At 40.3% G+C, this 23,591-nt stretch overlaps 1 protein-coding gene across 1 annotated transcript; it reads right to left on the bottom strand.

Moving 5' to 3' along the window:
* Nucleotides 1–928: 928 nt before the first annotated feature.
* On the bottom strand, nucleotides 929–22,019 carry LOC138742000 (uncharacterized). Its single transcript, XM_069896196.1, has 4 exons — nucleotides 21,828–22,019; nucleotides 21,587–21,725; nucleotides 11,357–11,688; nucleotides 929–1,264 (listed from the first exon to the last, which is right to left on the bottom strand). The coding sequence occupies exons 1-4, from the start codon at nucleotides 22,017–22,019 to the stop codon at nucleotides 962–964; spliced, it is 966 nt and encodes a 321-aa protein (XP_069752297.1). The 3' UTR covers nucleotides 929–961.
* Between the last annotated feature and the right edge of the window lie 1,572 nt (nucleotides 22,020–23,591).

The raw sequence follows: 23,591 nt of genomic DNA on the forward strand, positions 1-23,591 counted from the left end.
AAAAAAATTGATTCATTGGAAAATCAAATTTGGAGAAACAATGTGAAAATTGTGAGTCTTCCAGAAGACATTGAAGGGTCTGATTCAATAAAACTTTTCAAGAATTGGATTCCCGAGGTGTTAGGCAAAGAGTTTTTTCGGAAGGTTTAGTATTGGAGAGGGCACATAGAACGTTATGAAAGAAACCATTACTGGGACAACCGACATGGGCAGTCATAGTTCGGTGCCTGAACTATCAGGACTGATGATTCATAATAACAGTATTTTTTAATGCAGATCTGAGTCAGGAAATTATTAGGTGACAACGGGAATTTAATTCAGCTAAAGTACTGTGGCTGAAGGGTTATAAATTTGCTTTTCCATACCCTGCTGTGTTAAAAGTCTTTTATGGCAACTTTCAATCTCAATTTTTTGAGAATGATCATGATGCATTAATTCTTGCTAATTCATTACCGGATTTACGAGGACATGGAAGAGTTTCACCACCGTCACCTAAAAAGAGGGAAAATTGGAATGGAAATAGGCAGAATGGAAAAAATGGAAATAAAGAAGTCTTGTTGACATTGAAGGTCTGGAACAATCATTGGGAATGGAGTCAATGGGTTGAATATATTTACAGAACTGGTTTGTATTGATGTGAATGATGTATTTCTGGCTGGGGGGTGTGGATAGCACTGAAATCTTTGATAGTCATCTGCCACTAGTGGGGTTTACCACACCCAGATTTTAGGGCGTTACTACCTTCGGGTAGATTTTTTGGTGGGGGGGGAGATAATTAAATATTTTTATATAGTTTCTTTTAAAAAATATTTAGGGGAGGGAGAGTGGTTTTAAGTTACTAGAAGGGGAGTGATATTTTGTAGCAAGTGATTATATTGTTAGTTTATAAGGATGTCTAATGTCAGAAATAAAACTTCTCACACATGAGTCTCTTTAAAACTGATGACACGACAAGCTTTATTTACAAGTCAGAGGCAGCTTCTGACATCATTCTGCGTGTACCCAGCCCACTCGATGGCAGCCCGGGCTCAAGGGCTCTTCTCTCAGCCGGGTCGCCTGCGCACCTGACATCACAAACGCGCGGATCGACTCCGGCCGAGCTCGTCATCATGCCGGCAACATCTTGTGGAGGCAAGGTCGTCGCCGATGTAATACTCAGCCTGGCAGGAGTTCTCTGTGCCTTGGAGGTTCCAAACGACAATTCTGTGGCTTCAGTTGAACAGGTAGGCCTCAATTCTTCAGCACTTTTAAAAGGTAATTTCTTCTGTAATTGAATTTTCATTTTTTTAACATTAGGAACATAGGAAGTAGGAACAGGAGTAGGCCAAAAATGGCCCATCGAGCCTGCTCCGCCATTCAATACGATCATGGCTGATCTAATTTATGACCTAACTCCACCTACCTGCCTTCTCCCCATATCCCCTAATTCCTCTATCACGTAAAAATTTATCTAACCGAATTTTAAATATGTTTAATGAGGCAGCCTCAACCACTTCCCAGGTTAGAGAATTCCAAACATTCACTACTCTCTGGGAAAAACTATTTTTCCTCATCTCTGTCCTAAATCTACTCCCCTGAATCTTGAGACTGTGTCCTCTCATTTTAGTTTCCCCGGCCAGCTCAAAAAACATCTATCCTATCCATACCCTTCATAATCCTATATGTTTCTATAAGAAACATTCTTCTGAACTCGAGCGAATACAATCCTAGATGATTTAATCTTTCATCATAAGTCAACCCCTTCATCCCAGGGATCAACCTAGAAAACCTCCTCTGGACCATCTCCAAAGCCAGTATATCCTTCCTCAAATATGGAGACCAGAAATGGACACAGTACTCCAGGTGCGGTCTCACCAGTACCTTATACAGTTGCAACATTACCTCCCTACTCCTGAATTCAATTCCTCTAGCGATGAAGGCCAACATTCCATTTGCCTTCTTAATAACCTGCTGCACCAGCAACCTAACTTTTTGCGATTCATGCACAAGCACTCCCAAGTCCCTCTGCACAACAGCATTCTGTAGTTTTTCACCCTTTAAATAATATTCAGCTCTTTTATTTTTCTTGCCAAAGTGGATAACCTCACACTTACCAACATTGTACTCCATCTACCAGACCTTTGCCCACTCATTCAGCTTAACTATATCCCTCTGCAGACTCTCCACATCCTCATTATAATTTGCTCTTCCACTCAATTTGGTGTCATCTGCAAACTTGGCCTCACCACATTTTGTCCCCTCCTCCAAGTCATCAATGTAAATGATGAACAGTTGTGGGCCTAACACCGACCCCTGCGGCACCCCACTTACCTGATGACCTGGCACTTACTCTGCCAACCTGAAAAACTCCCATTTATCCTAACTCTCTGCCTCCTGTCAGACAAGCAATTTTCAATCCAGGCCAATATACTTCCCCAGACTCCACTTTCCTGTAACTTACTGATAAGTCTCTTGTGCAGCACCTTATCAAACGCTTTCTGGAAATCCAAATATACAACATCAACCCGTTCCCCTCTATCCACCGCGCCCATTATATCCTCAAAGAATCCTAACAAGTTTGTCAATCAAGATCTTCCCTTTCTAAAACCATGCTGCGTCTGCCTGATTGAACCCTTACGTTCCAAAAGTTTCACTATTTCATCTTTAATGACGGCTTCAAGCATTTTTCCAACCACAGACATCAAGCTAATTGGCCGATAATTTCCAGTCTTCTGCCTACATCCCTTCTTAAAAAGTGGCGTGACATTTGCTGTCTTCCAGTCTGCCGGGACCTGCCCAGAATCCAAGGAATTTTGGTATATGACCACCAATGCATCAACTATAACTTCTGCCATTTCCTTCAGGACCCTTGGATGCATATCATCAGGACCAGGTGATTTGTCTGGTTTTAGTACCATTAGTTTTTCCATCACTACTTCCTTTGTAACAACTATTTTATCAAGGCCCTCCCCAACATTCGCATCCTTAACTCCGCACTTGGGCATGCTGGACATGTCTTCCACCGTGAAGACTGATACAAAATATTTGTTTAATGCCTCGGCCATTTCCTCATTTTTTGCTACCAGTTTTCCTTTCTCATCCTCCAAGGGTCCTATGTTAACTCTGGCCACCCTCTTCCGTTTTATATATTTATAAAATTTTTTGCTTTCTGTTTTTATATTTTGTGCCAATTTACTTTCATAATCCTTTTTCCCATTTCTTATTACCCGCTTTGTAACCCCTTGTTGTCTCTTAAAGTTTTCCCAATCTTCCAGTAACCCACTGCTCTTTGCAGCTTTGTATACCTGTGCCTTCAATTTTATACTCTCTTTTATTTCCTTTGTTAACCACAGTTGATTTTCCCCTCCCTTGCTGCCCTTTTTCCTGACTGGAATATATTTTTGTTGAGCATTACAAAATATTTCTTTGAAAATCTTCCACTGTTCCTCAACTGTTTCATCAATTAGCCTGTGCTCCCAGTCCACTCTGCCCAATTCCTCCCTCATCCTATGGTAGTCACCCCTGTTTAAGCATAATATATTAGTTTTAGATCTAACTATTTCCCCTTCCATCTGAATGAGAAATTCAATCATACTATGATCGCTATTTCCCAGATGGTCTCTGACTATTACATCATTTACTCTACCTATCTCATTGCACAACACTAGATCCAGGAGAACATTTTCTCTTGTTGGTTCCTTAACATGCTGCTCAAGAAAGCTATCGCGGATGCATTCTATGAAGTCCTCTTCCAGACTCCCATGACCAACTTGATTTTCCCAATCTATGTGGAAGTTAAGTCTCCCATGACTATTACATGCCTCACTTATCTCTCTCTCTATTTCCTGTGCCACTAAGCTATTGTTATATGGTTGGCGATAGATAACACCCACCGATAATTTTTTCCCTTTGTTATTCTTTATCTCTACCCAATTGGACTCAACATTATGCTCTTTAGATCTTATATCATTCCTCACTATTGCCTGGAGCTCATCTTTGATTAAGAGTGCAACTCCACCTCCCTTACCATCCTGTCTATCTCTTTGCACCACCTGATACCCTTGAAAGTTTAATTCCCATTTAGGGTCACCTTGTAGCCATGTTTCCGTGATGGCTACCAAATCATAGGCATGGGTACCGATTTGCGCCTCAAGTTCACTAACCTTATTTCTAATACTGCGGGCATTCAGATAAAGTGCCCTTATGTTCTTTGTCCTTTCAATAGAACGCTTCCACCAGCGTTGTCTCCGCTCCATCCTCAACATCCATTGGAGCGCTTTCATCCCTAACGTCGAAGTACTCGAGATGGCAGAGGTCGACAGCATCGAGTCCACGCTGCTGAAGATCCAGCTGCGCTGGATGGGTCACGTCTCCAGAATGGAGGACCATCGCCTTCCCAAGATCGTGTTATATGGCGAGCTCTCCACTGGCCACCGTGACAGAGGTGCACCACAGAAAAGGTACAAGGTCTGCCTAAAGAAATCTCTTGGTGCCTGCCACATTGACCACCGCCAGTGGGCTGATAACGCCTCAAACCGTGCATCTTGGCGCCTCACAGATTGGCGGGCAGCAACCTCCTTTGAAGAAGACTGCAGAGCCCACCTCACTGACAAAAGGCAAAGGAGGAAAAACCCAACACCCAACCCCAACCAACCAATTTTCCCCTGCAACCGTGTCTGCCTGTCCCGCATCGGACTTGTCAGCCACAAACGAGCCTGCAGCTGACGTGGACTTTTTACCCCCTCCATAAATCTTCGTCCGCGAAGCCAAGCCAAAGAAGAAAGATCTAGTGACTTCTATAACCTTTTCTTTTGATTTTTCTGCCCACTATTTTTCTTTGTAATTTTCTTAACACTATCATTGACCCGAAAACTCACTGCACCATCTGATTTTTTACTTTCTCCTCCCAACATTACTTTTCCTATTTTACCTTTCCTGGCCATTACTTTATCTTCCCTACCCTTTTTCCTATCACTCTGGTTCCCATACCCCTGCCAAATTAGTTTAAACCTTGCCCCACTGCTGTACCAAACATACTTGCCAAAATGTTGACACCTTTTCGATTTAGGTGCAACCCGTCCCTCTTGTAAAGATCATGCCCTCCCCAAAAGAGATCCCAATGATCCAAGAAGCCAAATCCTTGCCTTGTACACCAGCACCTCAGCCACACGTTCATTTTCCTTATCCTTACATTCTTTTCATCCCGAGATCACCACCTTAGCGTTCCTGTCTTTCATCTTTCGTCCCAGCTCACTGTAATCCCTTTTCATTACCTCCTCCCTTTTCTTGTCATTGTCGTTTGTACCCACATGTACCAAGACACCGGTAAGTGCATCAGAGGAGGAGCATCAGAGGGTGAGTAAAATAAAAGCTGCACTTACCGGGACTTGGGCTCAGTCAGGTCAGACTCGGGGTCGGAGGAGACAGTGAGTCAGTGCCTGGTGTCGGGTGAGAGGAGGAGGAGGAGGAGCTGGGAGTTAATTGGGGTTAAGGGGTTAATAAAAGGAGTAGAAACGGAGTGAGCGGCCAGCGAGGAACGGCGCAGTGAGTGAGTGGCCCAGTGAAGGAGTGGGGACTTTGGGTCGAGGGACTTCGGGGCTAAGAAGGAGCTTATTAGTAAAGGGTATTATAGTAAGAAAGGAGGAAATGGAGTCAGTTGGGGTAGTTAAGTGCTCCAATTGTAGGATGTGGGAAATCAGAGACTGCACAGCCGTTCCTGATGACTACACCTGCAAAAGGTGCATCCAATTGCATATAATGAGTGACCGTGTTAGGGAGCTTGAGCTGCAATTGGATGAACTGAGGATCATAAGGGAAGCAGAGGGAGTGATAGAGAGGAATTACAGGGAGACAGTCACCCCCTAGAAGGCAGGAGTCAGGGAATTGGGTACTGTGAGGAAAGGAGGGAGAGTGCCAGTGCAGAGTACCCCTGTGGAAGTGCCCCTCAGCAACATGTATTCGGCTTTGGATACTGTTGGGGGGAACAGCCTATCAGAGACGAGTCGTGGGGGTCAGGTATCTGGCACAGGGGCTGCCCCTGAGGTTCAGAAGGGAAAGAAGGATAAGAATAGGATTCTTGTAGTTGGGGACTCATTAGTCAGAAGGACAGATAGAAGGTTTGTGGGACGAGATAGGGGATCAGGTTGGTATGTTGCCTCCCTGGTGCCAGGGTCAGGGATATCTCTGATCGAGTACATAGCATTCTGCAAGGGGAAGGAGAACAGCCAGAAGTCGTTGTCCATGTGGGGACCAATGACTTAGTTAGAAGTGGGGATGAGGTCCTGAAACAGGATTATGTAGAATTAGGTAGGAAGTTAAAAAACAGGACCTCCAAGGTAGTAATCTCTGGATTGCTGCCCATGCCACGAGCTAGTGAGGGTAGAAATAGGAGGATGTGGAGAATGAATGCGTGGCTAAAGAGATGGTGCAGGGGACAAGGGATAAGATTTCTGGATCATTGAGATCTCTTCTGGGGAAGGTTGGACCTGTTCAAGAGGAACGGACTCCACTTGAACTGGAGGGGGACCAATGTGCTGGCAAGCAGATTTGCTAGAGCTGTGGGGGAAGGTTTAAACTAGTTTGGCAGGGGGGTGGGGAACAGAGTGTGAGAGCAGTGTCCAGGGAGTATGGACTCCTAGCTAGGAATAAAAAAGATAACAAAGGTAGGATGGAGATTAGGGTAGAAGGTAAAAAAGAGAATATATGTGAGGGTCATTCTCTGAGATGCATATATTTTAATGCAAGAAGCATAGTGAACAAGGTAGATAAGCTGAGAGCATGGATAGATACTTGGGGTCACGATATTGTGGCAATTAGTGAGACCTGGCTACAGGAGGGGCAGGACTGGCAACTTAATATTCCAGGATACATTTGTTTTAGATGTGATAGATCAGGGGGTAAAAAAGGAGGAGAAGTTGCTCTGCTTGTTAAGGAGGACATTACTGCCATGAGGTGGCAGGATGGTATGGAGGGATCGACCAGTGAGGCTGTTTGGGTGGAATTGAGGGGTGGAGGAGGCAAGAGGGTGCTAATAGGGGTGTATTACAGACCACCAAATGGGCCAAGAAAATTAGAGGAACAAATTTGTAGGGAGATAACGTATATGTGTGAAAATCATAAGGTAGTGATCATGGGAGATTTTAACTTCCCACACATTGATTGGGATACCCATACAGTTAGAGGGCTGGATGGGCTGGAGTTCGTTAAATGTGTTCAGGATTGTTTTCTAAATCAGTTAGTAGAGAGAACGAGCTAGGTCAGGTAGCGGACATTAATGTTGGAGAACCAATTGGGTCTAGTGATCATAATTCTGTTAGTTTTAGGGTAGTTTTAGGGAAGAGCAAGGAGAGGCCTAAAGTTGAGGTTCTGGATTGGAAAAGAGCAAATTTCGAAGGAATAAGAAGGGATTTTGGGAGTATTGAGTGGGACAGGATATTTTCAGGCAAGGATGTTGATGAAAAATGGAGGATATTCAAAAAAGAAATTTTGAGGGTACAGAGTAGTTATGTCCCAGTGTGGATCAAAGGAAAGGCTGGAAGTCATAGGGAAGCTTGGTTTTCGAGGAATATTGGAAATTTGGTTAGGAGAAAAAGGGAGGTGTACAAGAGGTATAAAGAGCAGGGAGCTGAGAAGTTGAAGGAGGACTACAAGGAGTGTAGAACGAACCTTAAGTGAGAAATTAGAAAGGCCAAAAAAAGACATGAAGAGGCTTTGGCTGACAGAGTAAAAATAAATCCAAAGGGTTTCTATAAGTACATTAAAAGTAAAAGATTAGTGAGAGATAAAATTGGACCCCTTGTAGATAGCGAGGGTAGGCTGAGTGAGAAGTCTGAGGAAATGGGGGAAATTTTGAATGATTTCTTTGCCTCGGTATTCACTAGGGAAAAAAATGTTGAACCAATTGAAGTAAAGAAAAATAGTGGGGAGGTCATGAAGCATATAAGGATAACCGAGCAGGTAGTGATAGCTGTGTTAAAAAAGATAAAGGTGGATAAATCTCCCGGACCGGACAAAATATTCCCTAGGACACTCAGGGAGGCTAGTGGACAGTTAGTGGGGCCAATAACAGAGATATTTAGGATGTCACTGGCCACGGGGGTGGTACCAAAGGATTGGAGGGTGGCGCATGTGGTTCCTCTGTTTAAGAAAGGATCCAAATGCAAACCTGGGAATTATAGGCCTGTAAGTCTGATGTCTGTGGTGGGCAAGTTGATGGAAAGTGTTCTGAGGGATGCTATTTACAAATTTTTGGAGGTACAGGGATTGATAGGGAGTAATCAGCATGGTTTTGTCAGGGGTAGATCATGCTTGACAAACCTGATTGAGTTCTTTGAGGGGGTTACAAAAAAGGTTGATGAAGGGAAAGCTGTGGATGTTGTCTATTTGGAATTTAGTAAAGCTTTTGACAAAGTTCCCCACAGGAGGTTAGGAAAAAAGGTGGAGGCATTAGGAGGTAGTGAAATGGATTCAGCAGTGGTTGGATGGGAGGTGTCAGAGAGTAGTGGTAGAAAATTGTTTGTCCAATTGGAGGCCGGTGACTAGTGGAGTTCCTCAGGGTTCGGTCCTGGGTCCACTATTATTTGTTATACATATATATATTAACGATCTGGATGTAGGGGTGGAGAATTGGATAAGCAAGTTTGCGGATGACACAAAGATTGGTGGTGTTGTGGACAGTGAGGTAGATTACCGTAGATTAAAAGGTGATTTAGGAAGGCTGGAGATGTGGGCTGAGAAATGGCTGATGGAATTTAAATGTGAGGTGCTACATTTTGGAAAGGCAAATTTAAATAGGCCATATACATTGAATGGTAGACAATTGAGGAGTGCAGAGCAACAAAGGGATTTAGGAGTTATGGTAAATAGTACCCTCAAGGCTGATACTCAGTTAGATGGTGTGGTGAAGAAGGCTTTTGAAATGTTGGCCTTCATAAATCAGAGTATTGAATTCAAGAGTAGGGAGGTTATGATGAAATTGTACAAGGCATTGGTGAGGCCAAATTTGGAGTACTGTGTACAGTTTTGGTCACCAAATTATAGGAAAGATATAAACAAAATAGAGAGAGTGCAGAGAAGGTTCACGAGAATGTTGACAGGATTTCAGGGTCTGAGTTACAGGGAAAGGTTGTGCAGACTGGGGCTTTTTTCTCTGGAGCGTAGAAGATTGAGAGTGGACTTGATAGAGGTGTTTAAGATTTTAAAATGGACAGAGTAAATGTGGATAGGCTTTTTCAATTAAGAAAGGGGGAGATTCAAACTAGAGGACATGGTTTAAGATTGAAGGGGGAAAATTATAAGGGGAACATGAGGGGAAATTTCTTTACGCAGAGGGTGGTGGGGATGTGGAATGAGCTTCCGGCAGACGTGGTTGAGGCGGGATCATTGGTTACATTTAAGGAAAGACTGGATCGTTACATGGATAGGAGGGGACTAGAGGGGTATGGACCGGGTGCTGGTCAGTGGGACTAGGAGGGTGGGGATTTGCTACGGCATGGACTAGTAGGGCTGAACTGGTCTGTTCTGTGCTGTAAGTGGTTATATGGTTATATGTTCCCAAAAATAAAGATACAACTTTTAATCACTTAGATAAACTTTAAAGACGGGTGCTTAAAAAACCTCTACGCCATCTTGCCATGTCCCCCCTGGACACCTGTTTTCTATGGCAGGATCAGCAAACACTAGAAGCATCTGTAGAAAGGGAATGGAGGGAGGTTTAGGGGAAACCTCAGGGGTTAGTTTTTTACACAGAGAGTGGTGGGTGCCTGGAATGTCTTGCCAAGGATGGTGGTGTATGCTAAAACATTGGGGGGCTTTAAGAGACTTAGACACATGGATGGAAGAAAAATAGAGGGTTATGGGGTAGGGAGTGTTTAGTACTTTTTTTAAGGACTATTTGGGTTGGCACAACATCAAGGGCTGAAAGGCCTGTACTGTGCTAGAGTGTTCCATGTTATACATTCTATGTTTATACCATTAGCTTGGAGATTGCCCGGATGGAAAATTAGTTGTTTTTCTAATTTGCAAATTGTCTCAGTCTGACAGTGCACTTGACTTTAGATAGACAATCGATGTGGGGATGGTGTGTGGAATTGAACTAGTGAGGCAAAATTCAGAGTATTCTGTGCAGTTTTGGTCACCTAACTACAAAAAAGATGTCAATAAGATAGAAAGAGTAGCACAGACTAGAAGGGCCAAATGGGCCTGCTGAAATGTTCTAAGGTGGACCACTCGGAGGTGCCCGTTGTTGCAGTGGGTACTCAGTGAAGCGATCTCTCTGTCTGTGTCCAGACTCTCCCAAGTAGAAAAAACCATAATGTGACACCTTATGCAGTAGATAACTTCCACAGGTATACAAGTGAAGTGTTGCTTCACTTGGAAGGACTGTTAGGGGCCCAGAATGTGGTGAGGGAGGAAGAGTGGGTGCAAGTGAGAATCCTCTGTGGTAACAGGGGTAGGTGGGAGGTAGGGACCCAGCAGGGCAGACAGTATTCGTGGGTCATGAAGGTCAGTCAACGTTTCAAGAGCAGAGTAAAGAAGGTGGGGGAGGGGCCCAAAGGTGATAGAGTATAGGAGAGAATATGTGCGAGGTGGGGAGACAGGTCAAGGGAGAAATCATTTGGAAGAGGTGGTCCAGAGAGGGTGAACAATATGTAACAGGAGAAGGAAAAGAAGGGATGATTCCAGTTGTAATGATAGTGACCAAGATTGCATTGCTACCAGCAATGTCTTAAGGATCCTGTTTGAATATACGTGGCTGACACAGGTGAGGAGACTGCTCTATGAGAGATCTGTAATGGAAGTTTGAAAACCTCATGGTGGTTTCTTACAACAACTTTAAAGTAAAGAACCTTCTCCTTCATCGATGTGTTGTCCAAGAACTCACACACGAATACAAGATGAAAGACCAGTTGGATGGGGTTACAGATAATTAGTCAGGTTTAAGGCAGTCTCAGAAGAAATTGATATGTTGGTCCTCAAGTTTATGCTTATCCTCACACTAGCAATGGGTGAGGCTGAGGACAGAAATGTCACCGATTGAATTTAAACATGATTTGTCTCCCAGAGTCTGCATTTTCAACAGCTCACTGAGAGCATAGAACATAGAGCACTACAGCACAGGACAGGACCTTGTGCTGACCTATTTATTCCTTTCCTTCCTTGCATGGCAAGATGGCATAGAAGGAAGACATGTGTTCCACATCTCCCCAGCTGGATCATTAAATACTTGGTTTTTCAATAGTATAAAAGTGATTAAAAATAAGATTTACAGTTATTTAAATAACAGTGCTTGATGATGGCATCTAATGTGAAAAAGTTTAAACCTCAGCTTCAGAAAAATCTACCATATAAAAATGCGGAAGAATTGAGGCCCACCTACATAGATGAATCCACTGAGTCGTTGGAGTCTCCAAGCCTTAGCGGACTCCAGCCCCGCGTTCATGTGAAGCCATGTGCGTGGGCGGCACAGCCAATAAGGGGACTCACAAACCCGCGACCTCGCTGGGCAGCCCGGTGGTGTGCAGGGTAGCGTCGGAAGACACCTCTGCGCGTCCAATGGCCTTTCCTGGCCTGCGTGTGGCATCGCGGACCGGGAGCTGTTGGAAAAAATCGGTGCTGTGGTTGAGCCTGAACGCTGGCGTCCCGAAGAGATTGGGGTGCCGGCGTCAGTTGTCCAGAACTGCAGCGGTTTAGTCAAAGGACCTGTGATGACTGAGGAAGAAGAGGAACTTACGTTATTGGAATTCATCCAGGAGGAGGAGCTTGCAGTTAAAGAAGGTAAATCTCAAAAAGTGGAAGTGGAATCCGGACTGGATTCAGTGTTCACTGTTTTGGAAGGGATTGCTGGTCAAATACAGCAAATGCATAATATGTCAAAACAAATATCAACTCAAATGACTCAAGGATTTATGGAGATGAAAATAAAAATGAATACTTTGTGTGATGAAATGTCAACTTTGAAACAGGAAATGACTGTAGTTAAAAGTGATATTAATAAATGTATAATATCAGTAGACATTGTGCAAGATAATTTTAAGAAAATTGAAACAGCTTTCTCTGAGTGTCAAACTCAGGTAGCATGTAATAGAGAAAAAGTGGAAGGTTCTTTTGTAGATTGGGGGATTCAGAAAAAAGATTTAATGAAGAAAATTAATTCGTTGGAAAATCAGTCAGAGGAATAATGTGAAAATAGTTGGTCTCCCAGAGGATATGGAAGGTGCTGACCATTAAAAAATTTTTAAGCACTGAATCCCAGAGGTGCTGATTAAAGAGCTTTTCCCTGAAGGTTTGGAATTGTATAGGGCTCATAGAGCTCTGAGAAGAAGACCACTTCCAGGACAAGCACCGAGAGAAGTCTTGATTCGTTGTTTAAAATATCAAGATCGAGAAATTATTTTACATATGGCAGTGCAGAACGCAAGACAGAATCGATTTCCATCAATGGTTCAACATAATAGGGTATTAAAAGAGGACGAGAATTTAATATGGCTAAAGACGTTTTGTGGCAAAAAGGTTACAAGTTCGCTTTTCATTATCCAGCAATTTTGAAGGTTTTTAATGGAAATTTTCAATCTCAATTTTTTGAGAATGCTCATGATTGGCTTTTGCCAATTCCAGCAGAATTGTGAAGAAATGGATCTTCTCCTCCATTATCTCCTAAGAGGGGAGTAAATGGAAATGGACATAGGAATGGAAAGAATGGAAAGTATAGAAAGAAAGAAGAGATGACACAAAGTCTTTTTTTTTAATTTTTTTATTTTTCACACTATGAACCATACTGACCAAAATACATACAGACATTTTTCTCTTGAATATATAGTGTCATTTTCTCCCCTTTTTCCTCCCTCCCTTCCCTCCATCCCTCACCTCCCCATCCCATTTATTCAAAATTCAATCTATATGATACATTAAACTCATTAAACAATGTCATCACTTAATAAAAATAAACAAGAAATTTGTGACTTTTACTTTTACATACTGAGTCAGTTCATTTCGTTGTCTTCTCCTTCTTTCATTTTAGGTGGTGGAGGTCTGTGGTAGGATTTCTCTATTGTGTTTCATGAATGGTTCCCATATTTGTTCAAATATTGTGATGTTATTTCTTAAATTATATGTTATTTTTTCCAATGGAATACATTTATTTATTTCTATGTACCATTGCTGCATTCTCAGGTTGTCTTCTAATTTCCAGGTTGGCATAATACATTTTTTTGCTACAGCTAGAGCTATTATAATAAATCTTTTTTGTGCTCCATCCAAATTGAGTCCAAGTTCTTTATTTCTTATATTACTTAGAAGGAAGATCTCTTGATTTTTTGGTATATTGCTTTTTCTGATTTTATTTAATACTTGGTTTAGATCTTCCCAAAATTTTTTCACTTTCTCACAAGCCCAAATTGCATGTATTGTTGTTCCTGTTTTCTTCTTACAGCGAAAACATCTGTGATACTTTTGGGTCCCATTTATTTAACTTTTGGGGTGTGATGTATAACCTGTGTAACCAATTATATTGTATCATGCGTAGCCTCGTGTTTATTGTATTTCTCATAGTTCCGGAGCATAGCTTTTCCCATGTTTCATTCTTTATCTTTATGTTTAGATCTTGTTCCCATTTTTGTTTCAGTTTACAGCTTGTTTCCTCATTCTCCTTTTCTTGCAGTTTGATGTACATGTTTGTTATAAACTTTTAAATTATCATTGTGTCTGTAATCACATATTCAAAATTGCTTCCTTCTGGTAACCTCAGACTGTTTCCCAATTTGTCCTTCAAGTAGGTTTTCTGTTGGTGGTATGCAAACATTGTATCGTGAGTTATACTATATTTGTCCTTCATTTGTTCAAAAGATAATAATTTTTTTTCCAAAAAACAATTTTCTATTCTTTTGATCCCTTTTCTCTCCCATTCTCTAAAGGAAAGGTTATCTATTGTGAAAGGGATTAGTTGATTTTGTGTCAATATTAATTTTGGTGGTTGATAATTTATTTTATTCCTTTCTACGTGAATCTTCTTCCAAATGTTGAGCAGATGGTGCAATACTGGTGAATTCCTATGTTGCACCAACTTTTCATCCCACTTATATAGTATATGTTCAGGTATCTTCTCCCCTGGTCCAATCTGGTTTTTCCCTTGTTTGATAAAAATCTGATAGGTATCTTAATTGTGTTGCTCTATAATAATTCTTAAAGTTTGGTAGCTGTAAGCCTCTTTGTTTGTACCATTCTGTTAATTTATCTAGTGCTATCCTCGGTTTCCCCCCTTTCTATAAGAATTTCCTTATTATTTTCTTTAGCTCCTTGAAGAATTTCTCTGTTAGGTCAATTGGTAATGATTGAAATAGGTATTGTATCCTTTGGAAGATGTTCATTTTAATACAGTTTATCCTTCCTATCAATGTTAGTGGTAAGTCTTTCCAGTGCTCTAAGTCGTCTTGTAATTTTATCATTAATGGCTGATAATTTAGTTTGTATAGATGGCCGAGATTATTATCTATTGTATACCTAGGTATCAAATTGCTTGTGTTTGCCATCTAAATGGTGATTCTTTCTTAAACTTTGTGAAATCTGCATTATTCATTGGCATTGCTTCACTTTTATTTGCGTTGATCTTGTACCCCGATACTTCTCCATATTCCTTCAATTTCTTATGTAATTCTTTTATTGATATTTCTGGTTCTGTTAAGTATATTATGATGTCATCTGCAAATAGACTGATTTTATATTCCTTCTCTTTTATTTTATCCCTCTTATTTCATTTTCTGTTACTATCAGTTCTGTTAGTGGTTCTATAGCTAACGTAAACAGTGAGGGAGATAGTGGACATCCCTGCCTTGTTGATCTGCTTAATTTAAATTGGTTTGATATATAGCCATTTACTGTCACTTTCGCCAATGTTCCCTTATATAATGCTTTAATCTGGTAGGTTGAATTTTTGTAGTACTTTGACTAAATAATTCCATTCTACTCTGTCAAAGGCTTTTCTGCATCTAAAGCAACCGCCACTGTTGGAGTTTTGTTTCCTTGTACTGCATGGATTAAGTTAATAAATTTACAGATATTGTCCGTTGTTTGTCTTTTTTAATAAATCCAGTTTGATCTAGTTTTACTATTTTTGGTACACAGTAGGCCAATCTGTTTGCTAATAGTTTAGCTATTATCTTATAATCTGTGTTAAGTAGAGATATTGGTCTATACGATGCTGGTGTTAATGGATCTTTCCCCATCTTTGGTATTACTGTAATTATTGCTGTTTTGCATGAATCTGGTATGTTTTATGTTTTTTCAATCTGGTTCATTACTTCCAGGAGAGGAGGAATTAATAAGTCTTTAAATGTTTTATAGAATTCTATTGGGAGTCCATCCTCTCCCGGCATTTTATTGTTCTGTAGTTTTTTTTTTAATATCTCCTGTATTTCTTCTATTTCAAACGGTTTTATTAACTTATATTGTTCCTCTGTTTGCAATTTCAGTAGTTCAATTTTAGTTAGAAATTCATTTATTTTGTCTTCTTTCCCTTCGTTTTCAGTTTGATATAGTTGCTCGTAGAATTCCCTGAAGTTTTCGTTGATCTCTGTTGGGTTATATGTAATTTGTTTGTCCTTTTTCCTTGATGCCAATACCGTTCTTTTAGTTTGTTCTGTCTTAAGCTGCCACGCTAGTATATTGTGCATTTTTTCTCCTAATTCATAATATTTCTGTTTTGTCTTCATTATGTTCTTCTCCACCTTATGTTTGTAGTGTTTCATTTTTTTTTGTCTTTTAGTTGTATCTTCCTTTATTGCTAATTCTTTTTCTGTATTTGTTATTTCCCTTTCCAACTGTTAGGGTGGAGGAGGCAAGAGGGTGCTAATAGGGGTGTATTACAGACCACCAAATGGGCCAAGAAAATTAGAGGAACAAATTTGTAGGGAGATAACGTATATGTGTGAAAATCATAAGGTAGTGATCATGGGAGATTTTAACTTCCCACACATTGATTGGGATACCCATACAGTTAGAGGGCTGGATGGGCTGGAGTTCGTTAAATGTGTTCAGGATTGTTTTCTAAATCAGTTAGTAGAGAGAACGAGCTAGGTCAGGTAGCGGACATTAATGTTGGAGAACCAATTGGGTCTAGTGATCATAATTCTGTTAGATTTAGGGTAGTTTTAGGGAAGAGCAAGGAGAGGCCTAAAGTTGAGGTTCTGGATTGGAAAAGAGCAAATTTCGAAGGAATAAGAAGGGATTTTGGGAGTATTGAGTGGGACAGGATATTTTCAGGCAAGGATGTTGATGAAAAATGGAGGATATTCAAAAAAGAAATTTTGAGGGTACAGAGTAGTTATGTCCCAGTGTGGATCAAAGGAAAGGCTGGAAGTCATAGGGAAGCTTGGTTTTCGAGGAATATTGGAAATTTGGTTAGGAGAAAAAGGGAGGTGTACAAGAGGTATAAAGAGCAGGGAGCTGAGAAGTTGAAGGAGGACTACAAGGAGTGTAGAACGAACCTTAAGTGAGAAATTAGAAAGGCCAAAAAAAGGCATGAAGAGGCTTTGGCTGACAGAGTAAAAATAAATCCAAAGGGTTTCTATAAGTACATTAAAAGTAAAAGATTAGTGAGAGATAAAATTGGACCCCTTGTAGATAGCGAGGGTAGGCTGAGTGAGAAGTCTGAGGAAATGGGGGAAATTTTGAATGATTTCTTTGCCTCGGTATTCACTAGGGAAAAAAATGTTGAACCAATTGAAGTAAAGAAAAATAGTGGGGAGGTCATGAAGCATATAAGGATAACCGAGCAGGTAGTGATAGCTGTGTTAAAAAAGATAAAGGTGGATAAATCTCCCAGACCGGACAAAATATTCCCTAGGACACTCAGGGAGGCTAGTGGACAGTTAGTGGGGCCATTAACAGAGATATTTAGGATGTCACTGGCCACGGGGGTGGTACCAAAGGATTGGAGGGTGGCGCATGTGGTTCCTCTGTTTAAGAAAGGGTCCAAATGCAAACCTGGGAATTATAGGCCTGTAAGTCTGACGTCTGTGGTGGGCAAGTTGATGGAAAGTGTTCTGAGGGATGCTATTTACAAATTTTTGGAGGTACAGGGATTGATAGGGAGTAATCAGCATGGTTTTGTCAGGGGTAGATCATGCTTGACAAACCTGATTGAGTTCTTCGAGGGGGTTACAAAAAAGGTTGATGAAGGGAAAGCTGTGGATGTTGTCTATTTGGACTTTAGTAAAGCTTTTGACAAAGTTCCCCACAGGAGGTTAGGAAAAAAGGTGGAGGCATTAGGTAGAAATAAGGAGGTAGTGAAATGGATTCAGCAGTGGTTGGATAGGAGGTGTCAGAGAGTAGTGGTAGAAAATTGTTTGTCCAATTGGAGGCCGGTGACTAGTGGAGTTCCTCAGGGTTCGGTCCTGGGTCCACTATTATATGTTATGTATATATTAACGATCTGGATGTAGGGGTGGAGAATTGGATAAGCAAGTTTGCGGATGACACAAAGATTGGTGGTGTTGTGGACAGTGAGGTAGATTACCGTAGATTAAAAGGTGATTTAGGAAGGCTGGAGATGTGGGCTGAGAAATGGCTGATGGAATTTAATACAGATAAATGTGTGGTGCTACATTTTGGAAAGGCAAATTTTCTCCCCAAAATAAAGAGTGAAGAATTAATAAAGTTAATAATATATGTGAGAAAAAAAACCCACTTACAAAAAAAACAACAAAAACGTAACCGATTAAAATACTAACAAAAAGAAAAGTAACTAATACTAAAATATCAGACTTTAAAAAAACATATTTAAATCAAAATTCCATATTTATTTCAAAGTACTTTTTAATTTGTTGCTCAATGAATTCTCTAAAATCCTGTCTTTTAAGTAGCATGGAGTTAAATCTCCATCTATACATTCTTGGTGGGATGTCCTCTAGCTCTATTGTCAATAACAGGGGTGAGTGATCCGATAACAATCCGTTTTCCTAACTTGTCCTTGAATGTGGGCTGATAACAGGAATAGGACTATCCTTGAGTATGTTTTATGTCTACCCAAATAATATGAATATTCCTTTTCCTTTGGGTGTTGTTTCCTCCATATATCCAAAAGTTGCATTTCCTGCATCGATTTAATTATAAATTTGGTTACTTTGTTCTTTCTGTTAGTCTTTTTTCCAGTTTTATCCATGTTTGAGACCAAATTAAGGTTAAAATCCCCTCCTATTAGTATATTCCCCTGCATATCTATGATCTTCAAAAAGATATCTTGCATAAATTTTTGATCTTCTTCATTAAATGCGTATATATTGAGTAAATTCCAAAATTCTGAACATATCTGACCTTTTATCATTACATACCTCCCTGCTAGATCTATTATTTCCTCTTCTATTTTGATTGGTACATTTTTATTGATTAATATAGCTACTTCTCTGGCTTTTGAATTATATGATGCTGCTGTTATATGCCCTATCCAATCTCTCTTAAATTTCTTGTTTTCCACTTCAGTTGGATGTGTTTCTTGCACGAATGCTATATCAATTTTTTTCTTTATTCAGTAAATTTAACAGCTTCTTCCTTTTGATTTGGTTATGTATTCCATTAATATTTAAAGTCATATAGTTCAACATGGCCATTTCAAACTTTGTTTACTTTTCCTTTCCGTTTCCTCATCACCACCTTCCCTTCTTATCCATTTCTGTTTTTTTAACACATTGTAAGACAACATTTCTAAAACATAAAATATTTCCACTATTCCCATATCTAAAATTCCTTTAACCCCAATAGTCCCTCCCCTCTCTGAGTTGCCCTTCGTCCCTTGTCAGGCAACCACATCTCCCCTCTCCATTTGGATTGTGAACCCGCTCGCAAGCGTCAACTGATTTCGCAGTGACTGTTATTCTTCCCCACCCAGCCCCCTCAGAAAATATTTTAATCTTCACATATAACAAAGCTCACTCTCTTAATTCCCTCCTTACTTCCTTTCTTCCCTTCTTAGTTCTTACTTATACTTTATTCTTCTTTATATATAGTTTGTTGTCATTTTTGTTCTTGTAACATCTCTTCATCTCTCTGTCTGTTTTGTAGGTGTTCTGCAAATTTTTGTGCTTTTTCCGGATCTGAGAACAGTTTGCTTTGGTGGCCTGGGATAACTATTTTAAGCACTGCTGGATATTTTAACATAAATTTATAACCTTTTTTCCATAGGGTCAATTTTGCTGTGTTAAACTCCTTCCTCTTCTTCAGGAGTTCAAATCTTATGTCTTGGTAGAAAAAAAAAATTGACCTTTGTATTCCAGTGGTTTTTTGTCTTCTCTTATTTTTTTCATTGCCTTTTCCAATATATTTTCTCTTGTCGTATATCTTAGGAATTTTACTAGAATGGATCTTGGTTTTTGTTGTGGCTGTGGTTTAGGGGCTAATGTTCTGTGTGCCCTTTCTATTTCCATTCCTTCCTGTAATTCTGGCATTCCTAGGACCCTGGGGATCCATTCTTTTATAAATTCTTTCATATCTTTGCCTTCTTCATCTTCCTTAAGGCCCACTATCTTTATAATGTTTCTCCTATTATAGCTTTCCATTATATCTATCTTCTGAGCTTTTTTATCAGATTCTTCCAATTTCTTTTTTAATTCATCTACCTCCATTTCTATGGCTGTTTTTTGTTCTGCCACCTTGTCTTACCACACAGGAAGTCATGTGATGAGTAGTGACCAGTAAGAAAATACCAGCCCTCTCCAGAAAAGTTTAAAAAAAAGTAAAGAAAATGCAAAACCACAAACACAGAAACCATAACATATTAAAAATAAAGGTGTGGAGAAAATGGCAGCAAAGAAAGAAAAACCAAAAACAACGGGAAGAAAAGAAGGAAAGACATCGGAAGAGAAAGGTGAAGGCCTTAACTGTAGGAGGAAGCCCGCCGTGGAGAGAGAAGCCTGCTCCTTGAGGTCAGTGGAAACCCCGAGCGCAGGACTACAAAGATGGCTCACGGAGCCAAAATAAGCTGCGCTTATATAAAAAAATGAAAATTGATATTGCTTTTTCACAAGAAACATATTTGACGGAGAACGAACACTTGAAATTGAAAAGGGGTTGGATTGGTCATGTTTTTTCTTCTTTTAATTCAGAAATAGAAAATAACGGGAACAAGAAGGAAGAGAATAAAAAATGGAAATCAGAAAAACAGCAAATGACTAACCCAGAGGAAGAAGACCAACACCAAGACACCTTAAATTAAAATAATAAAAACAAAAATGCCCAACAAACAAAGATAAATAACCCAAGAAGAAAATCGGAAGAGACAGAGGTAAAGGACACAGATCCTGGACTGGACTCAGAAGAAGAGGAGGGAGAACATCAAACTCTACACAGAGAAATGAAAGATGAAGGGAAGGGACAGTACATGGATAAAATATTTTTCAAGAATATATGGAAACATTAAAAGAATGGCTGACACAAGAATTCAGTGAAATAAAAAAGAAGAATAAAAGGTACAGAAGAAAAAGTGAATAGATTAGAGATGGTCATGACAGAAATAGGAAAAACACACAAAGTCTTCTTGATGTTGAAGATCCGGAGCAGTCATTGGGCTTGGAATCATTTGGCTGAATATATGGACTATATTCAATTGTGTTTGATTAAATAATTAATATGTATCTGGCTGGGGGGTAGGTGGATGACACTGAAAACTTTGACAATCATCTGCCACTAGTGGGTTTACCACACCCAGCTTTTTTTTAGGGTATTACTACCTTTGTGTGGTTTTTTTTTTGTTTTGGTTTTTTTTATTTTTAATTTTTTTTTTCTCTTTTGAGGGGGTTTTTCTTTTTTGGAAGAATTGTAGAGGGGAGCATTATTTTATAGTATGTAAATATATTAGTAGTTAAAAAAATGTCTCAATTGAATTTTGCAACTTTTAATGTGCAGCGGTTAAATAATCCAATTAAGAGAAAGAGAATATTGGCTTATATAAAAAAGTGAAAATGAAGAAACACATTTGACTGAGAACGAACACTTGAAATTGAAAAGGGATTGGGTTGGTCATGTTTTTTCTTCTTTTAATTCTAAGGCAAAAGGAGAAGCAATTTTGATTCATAAAAAAATTACCCTTTGAATTGGTATCTTCAGAGCGGTATGCTGATAGAGTATTAAGAGTGAATTATTAAATTTTTGCTGAATCGTGGACTTTGTTGAAACTTTCTGCCCCTAATATAGATGATGAGTGGTTCATTTCAGAAGCTTTCTTATTGTTAACTCAAGCTAATGAAATGTTTTAGTTGGTGGTGATTTTAACTGTGTTCTCAACCCTTTATTGGATAGAAATCCAAAAAGTATAAGGAAATCAAAGATGGCAACACAAATTAAAATTAATGCATTAATGAAAGATTTAAATTTGGTGAATATTTGGAGAAAAGTTAACCTGACAGAAAAAAGATTTTTCTTTTTATTCTTCGAGGTATGATTTGTTTTCTAGAATTGATTTATTTTTGGTATCAGCACATTTACAAGGCAGAGTATTATGAGCTGAATATAAAAATAGAGATAATTCACTATTGCTTTTTTCTTGTGAAAGTTCGGAGATAGTACATTCGTCGTTTAGATGGAGATTTAATTTAATGTTATTGAAGAAACCAGAGTTTGTTACTTTTGTTAAACACCTTCAACAATGCTGATACCACCTTCACTCTTGCTGACACAATCTTCACCAGTTCTGATCCCACCTTCACCAGTGCTGATACCACCTTCATCAGCATTGATACCACCTTCACCAGCGCTGATACCACCTTTACCAGCACTCATACCACTTTTACCAGTGCTGATAACACCTTCACCAATGCTGATAGCACCTTCACCAGTGCTGATACCACTTTCACCTGCGCTTATACCACCTTCCCTCTTGCTGACACAATCTTCACCAGTTCTGATACCACCTTCACCAGTGCTGATATAATCGTCACCAGTGCTGATTCCACATTCACCAGCACTGATATAATCTTCACCAGCGCTAATTCCACCTTCACCAATGCAGATACCAGCTTCACCAATGCTGATACCATCTTCACCAGTGCTGATACCATCTTCACCAGCACTGATTCCACCTTCACCAGTGCTGATACCACCCTCACCAGCGCTGAAATCACCTTTACCCACGCTGATACCATCTTCCCAGTCCTGATACAACCTTCACCAGTGCCGATTCCACATTCACCAGCACTGATACAATCTTCACCAGCGCTAATTCCACCTTCACCAATGCTGATACCAGCTTCACCAGTTCTGATACCACCTTCATCAGTGCTGATACCACCTTCACCAGTGCTGATATAATCGTTACCAGTGCCGATTCCACATTCACCAGCACTGATACAATCCTCACCTGTGCTAATTCCACCTTCACCAATGCTGATACCAGCTTCACCAATGCTGATACCAGCTTCACCAATGCTGATACCAGCTTCACCAATGCTGATACCAGCTTCACCAATGCTGATACCAGCTTCACCAATGCTGATACCAGCTTCACCAATGCTGATACCAGCTTCACCAATGCTGATACCAGCTTCACCATTGCTGCTACAACCTTCACCAATGCTGATAGCACCTTCACCAGCGCTGATACCCCTTCACTAGCGCTGAAACCATCTTCACTCATGCTGATACCACCTTCACCATGGCCGATACAATCTTCACCAGTACCGATTCCACATTCACCAGCACTGATACAATCTTCACCTGCGCTGATTCCACCTTCACCAATGCTGATACCAGCTTCACCAGCTCTGATAGAACCTTCACCATCGCTGATACATCCTTCACTAATGCTGATACTACCTTCACCAGCATTGATACCCTCTTCACCAACATCACCTTCACCAATGCTGATACCACCTTTACCACCACTGATACCACCTTCACCAGTGCTGATACCACCTTCACTAGTGCTGATACTACCTTCACCAGCATTGATACCCTCTTCACCAACATCACCTTCACCAATGCTGATACCACCTTTACCACCACTGATACCACCTTTACCACTGCTGATATCACCTTCACTCACGCTGATACCACCTTCACCACTGCTGATGCAATCTTCACCAGCACTGATACAACCTTCACCAGCACTGATATCACCTTTATCAATGCTGATATAACCATCACCAGTGCTGTTACCACCTTTACCAATGCCAATACCATCTTTGCCAGTGTTGATACCACATTCACCTACACTGATAAGATATTCACCAGTGCTGATTTCTCTGATCCTATCAATGGACATGCCTAAATGCCCTATCTGTCCCCACATCTACCACCTCTTCTAGAAGCTCATTCCAAACATCCACCACCCTCTGTTCCCTTGCATCTCCCTGTGATCAAGGTTGATGATATCAGCGCGGTTGGAGAATCTATAATGCATAGTCTTTGCAGTATTTCCAGGCTGGTAATCTTCTGCTGCCCTTTCCTGTTGTAAGATGCCATTACTCCACAATCCGGACTGCATTCTATCCCTCCTCCCCATCTTAGCCCTCAATTCCACCCACCTGTGCTCAGAAATCATGCATCTAATGTGGGAGGAGGTGGGATTGATGTCACCTTATTCACCAATGACCCTGGTGTTAATGCAATTACTTTGTTGCAAAGATTCTCAC

Source organism: Narcine bancroftii, chromosome 8 (assembly GCF_036971445.1).
Source record: "Narcine bancroftii isolate sNarBan1 chromosome 8, sNarBan1.hap1, whole genome shotgun sequence".
NCBI lineage: Eukaryota > Metazoa > Chordata > Chondrichthyes > Torpediniformes > Narcinidae > Narcine > Narcine bancroftii.

Excerpts from the sequence above, each read along its gene's own strand:
- LOC138742000 (XM_069896196.1), bottom strand. The coding sequence starts at position 22,019 with ATGGTATCAGCACTGGTGAAGATGGTATCAGCATTGGTGAAGCTGGTA. Across the intron at positions 21,726-21,827 it reads TGTCAGCAAGAGGGAAGGTG|GTGGTATCAGCGCTGGTGAA; the intron begins GTATAAGCGCAG and ends GTGCTGGTAAAG. Across the intron at positions 1,265-11,356 it reads GACTCAGTGGATTCATCTAT|AAGAAATTACCTTTTAAAAG; the intron begins GTAGGTGGGCCT and ends ATTCAATTACAG.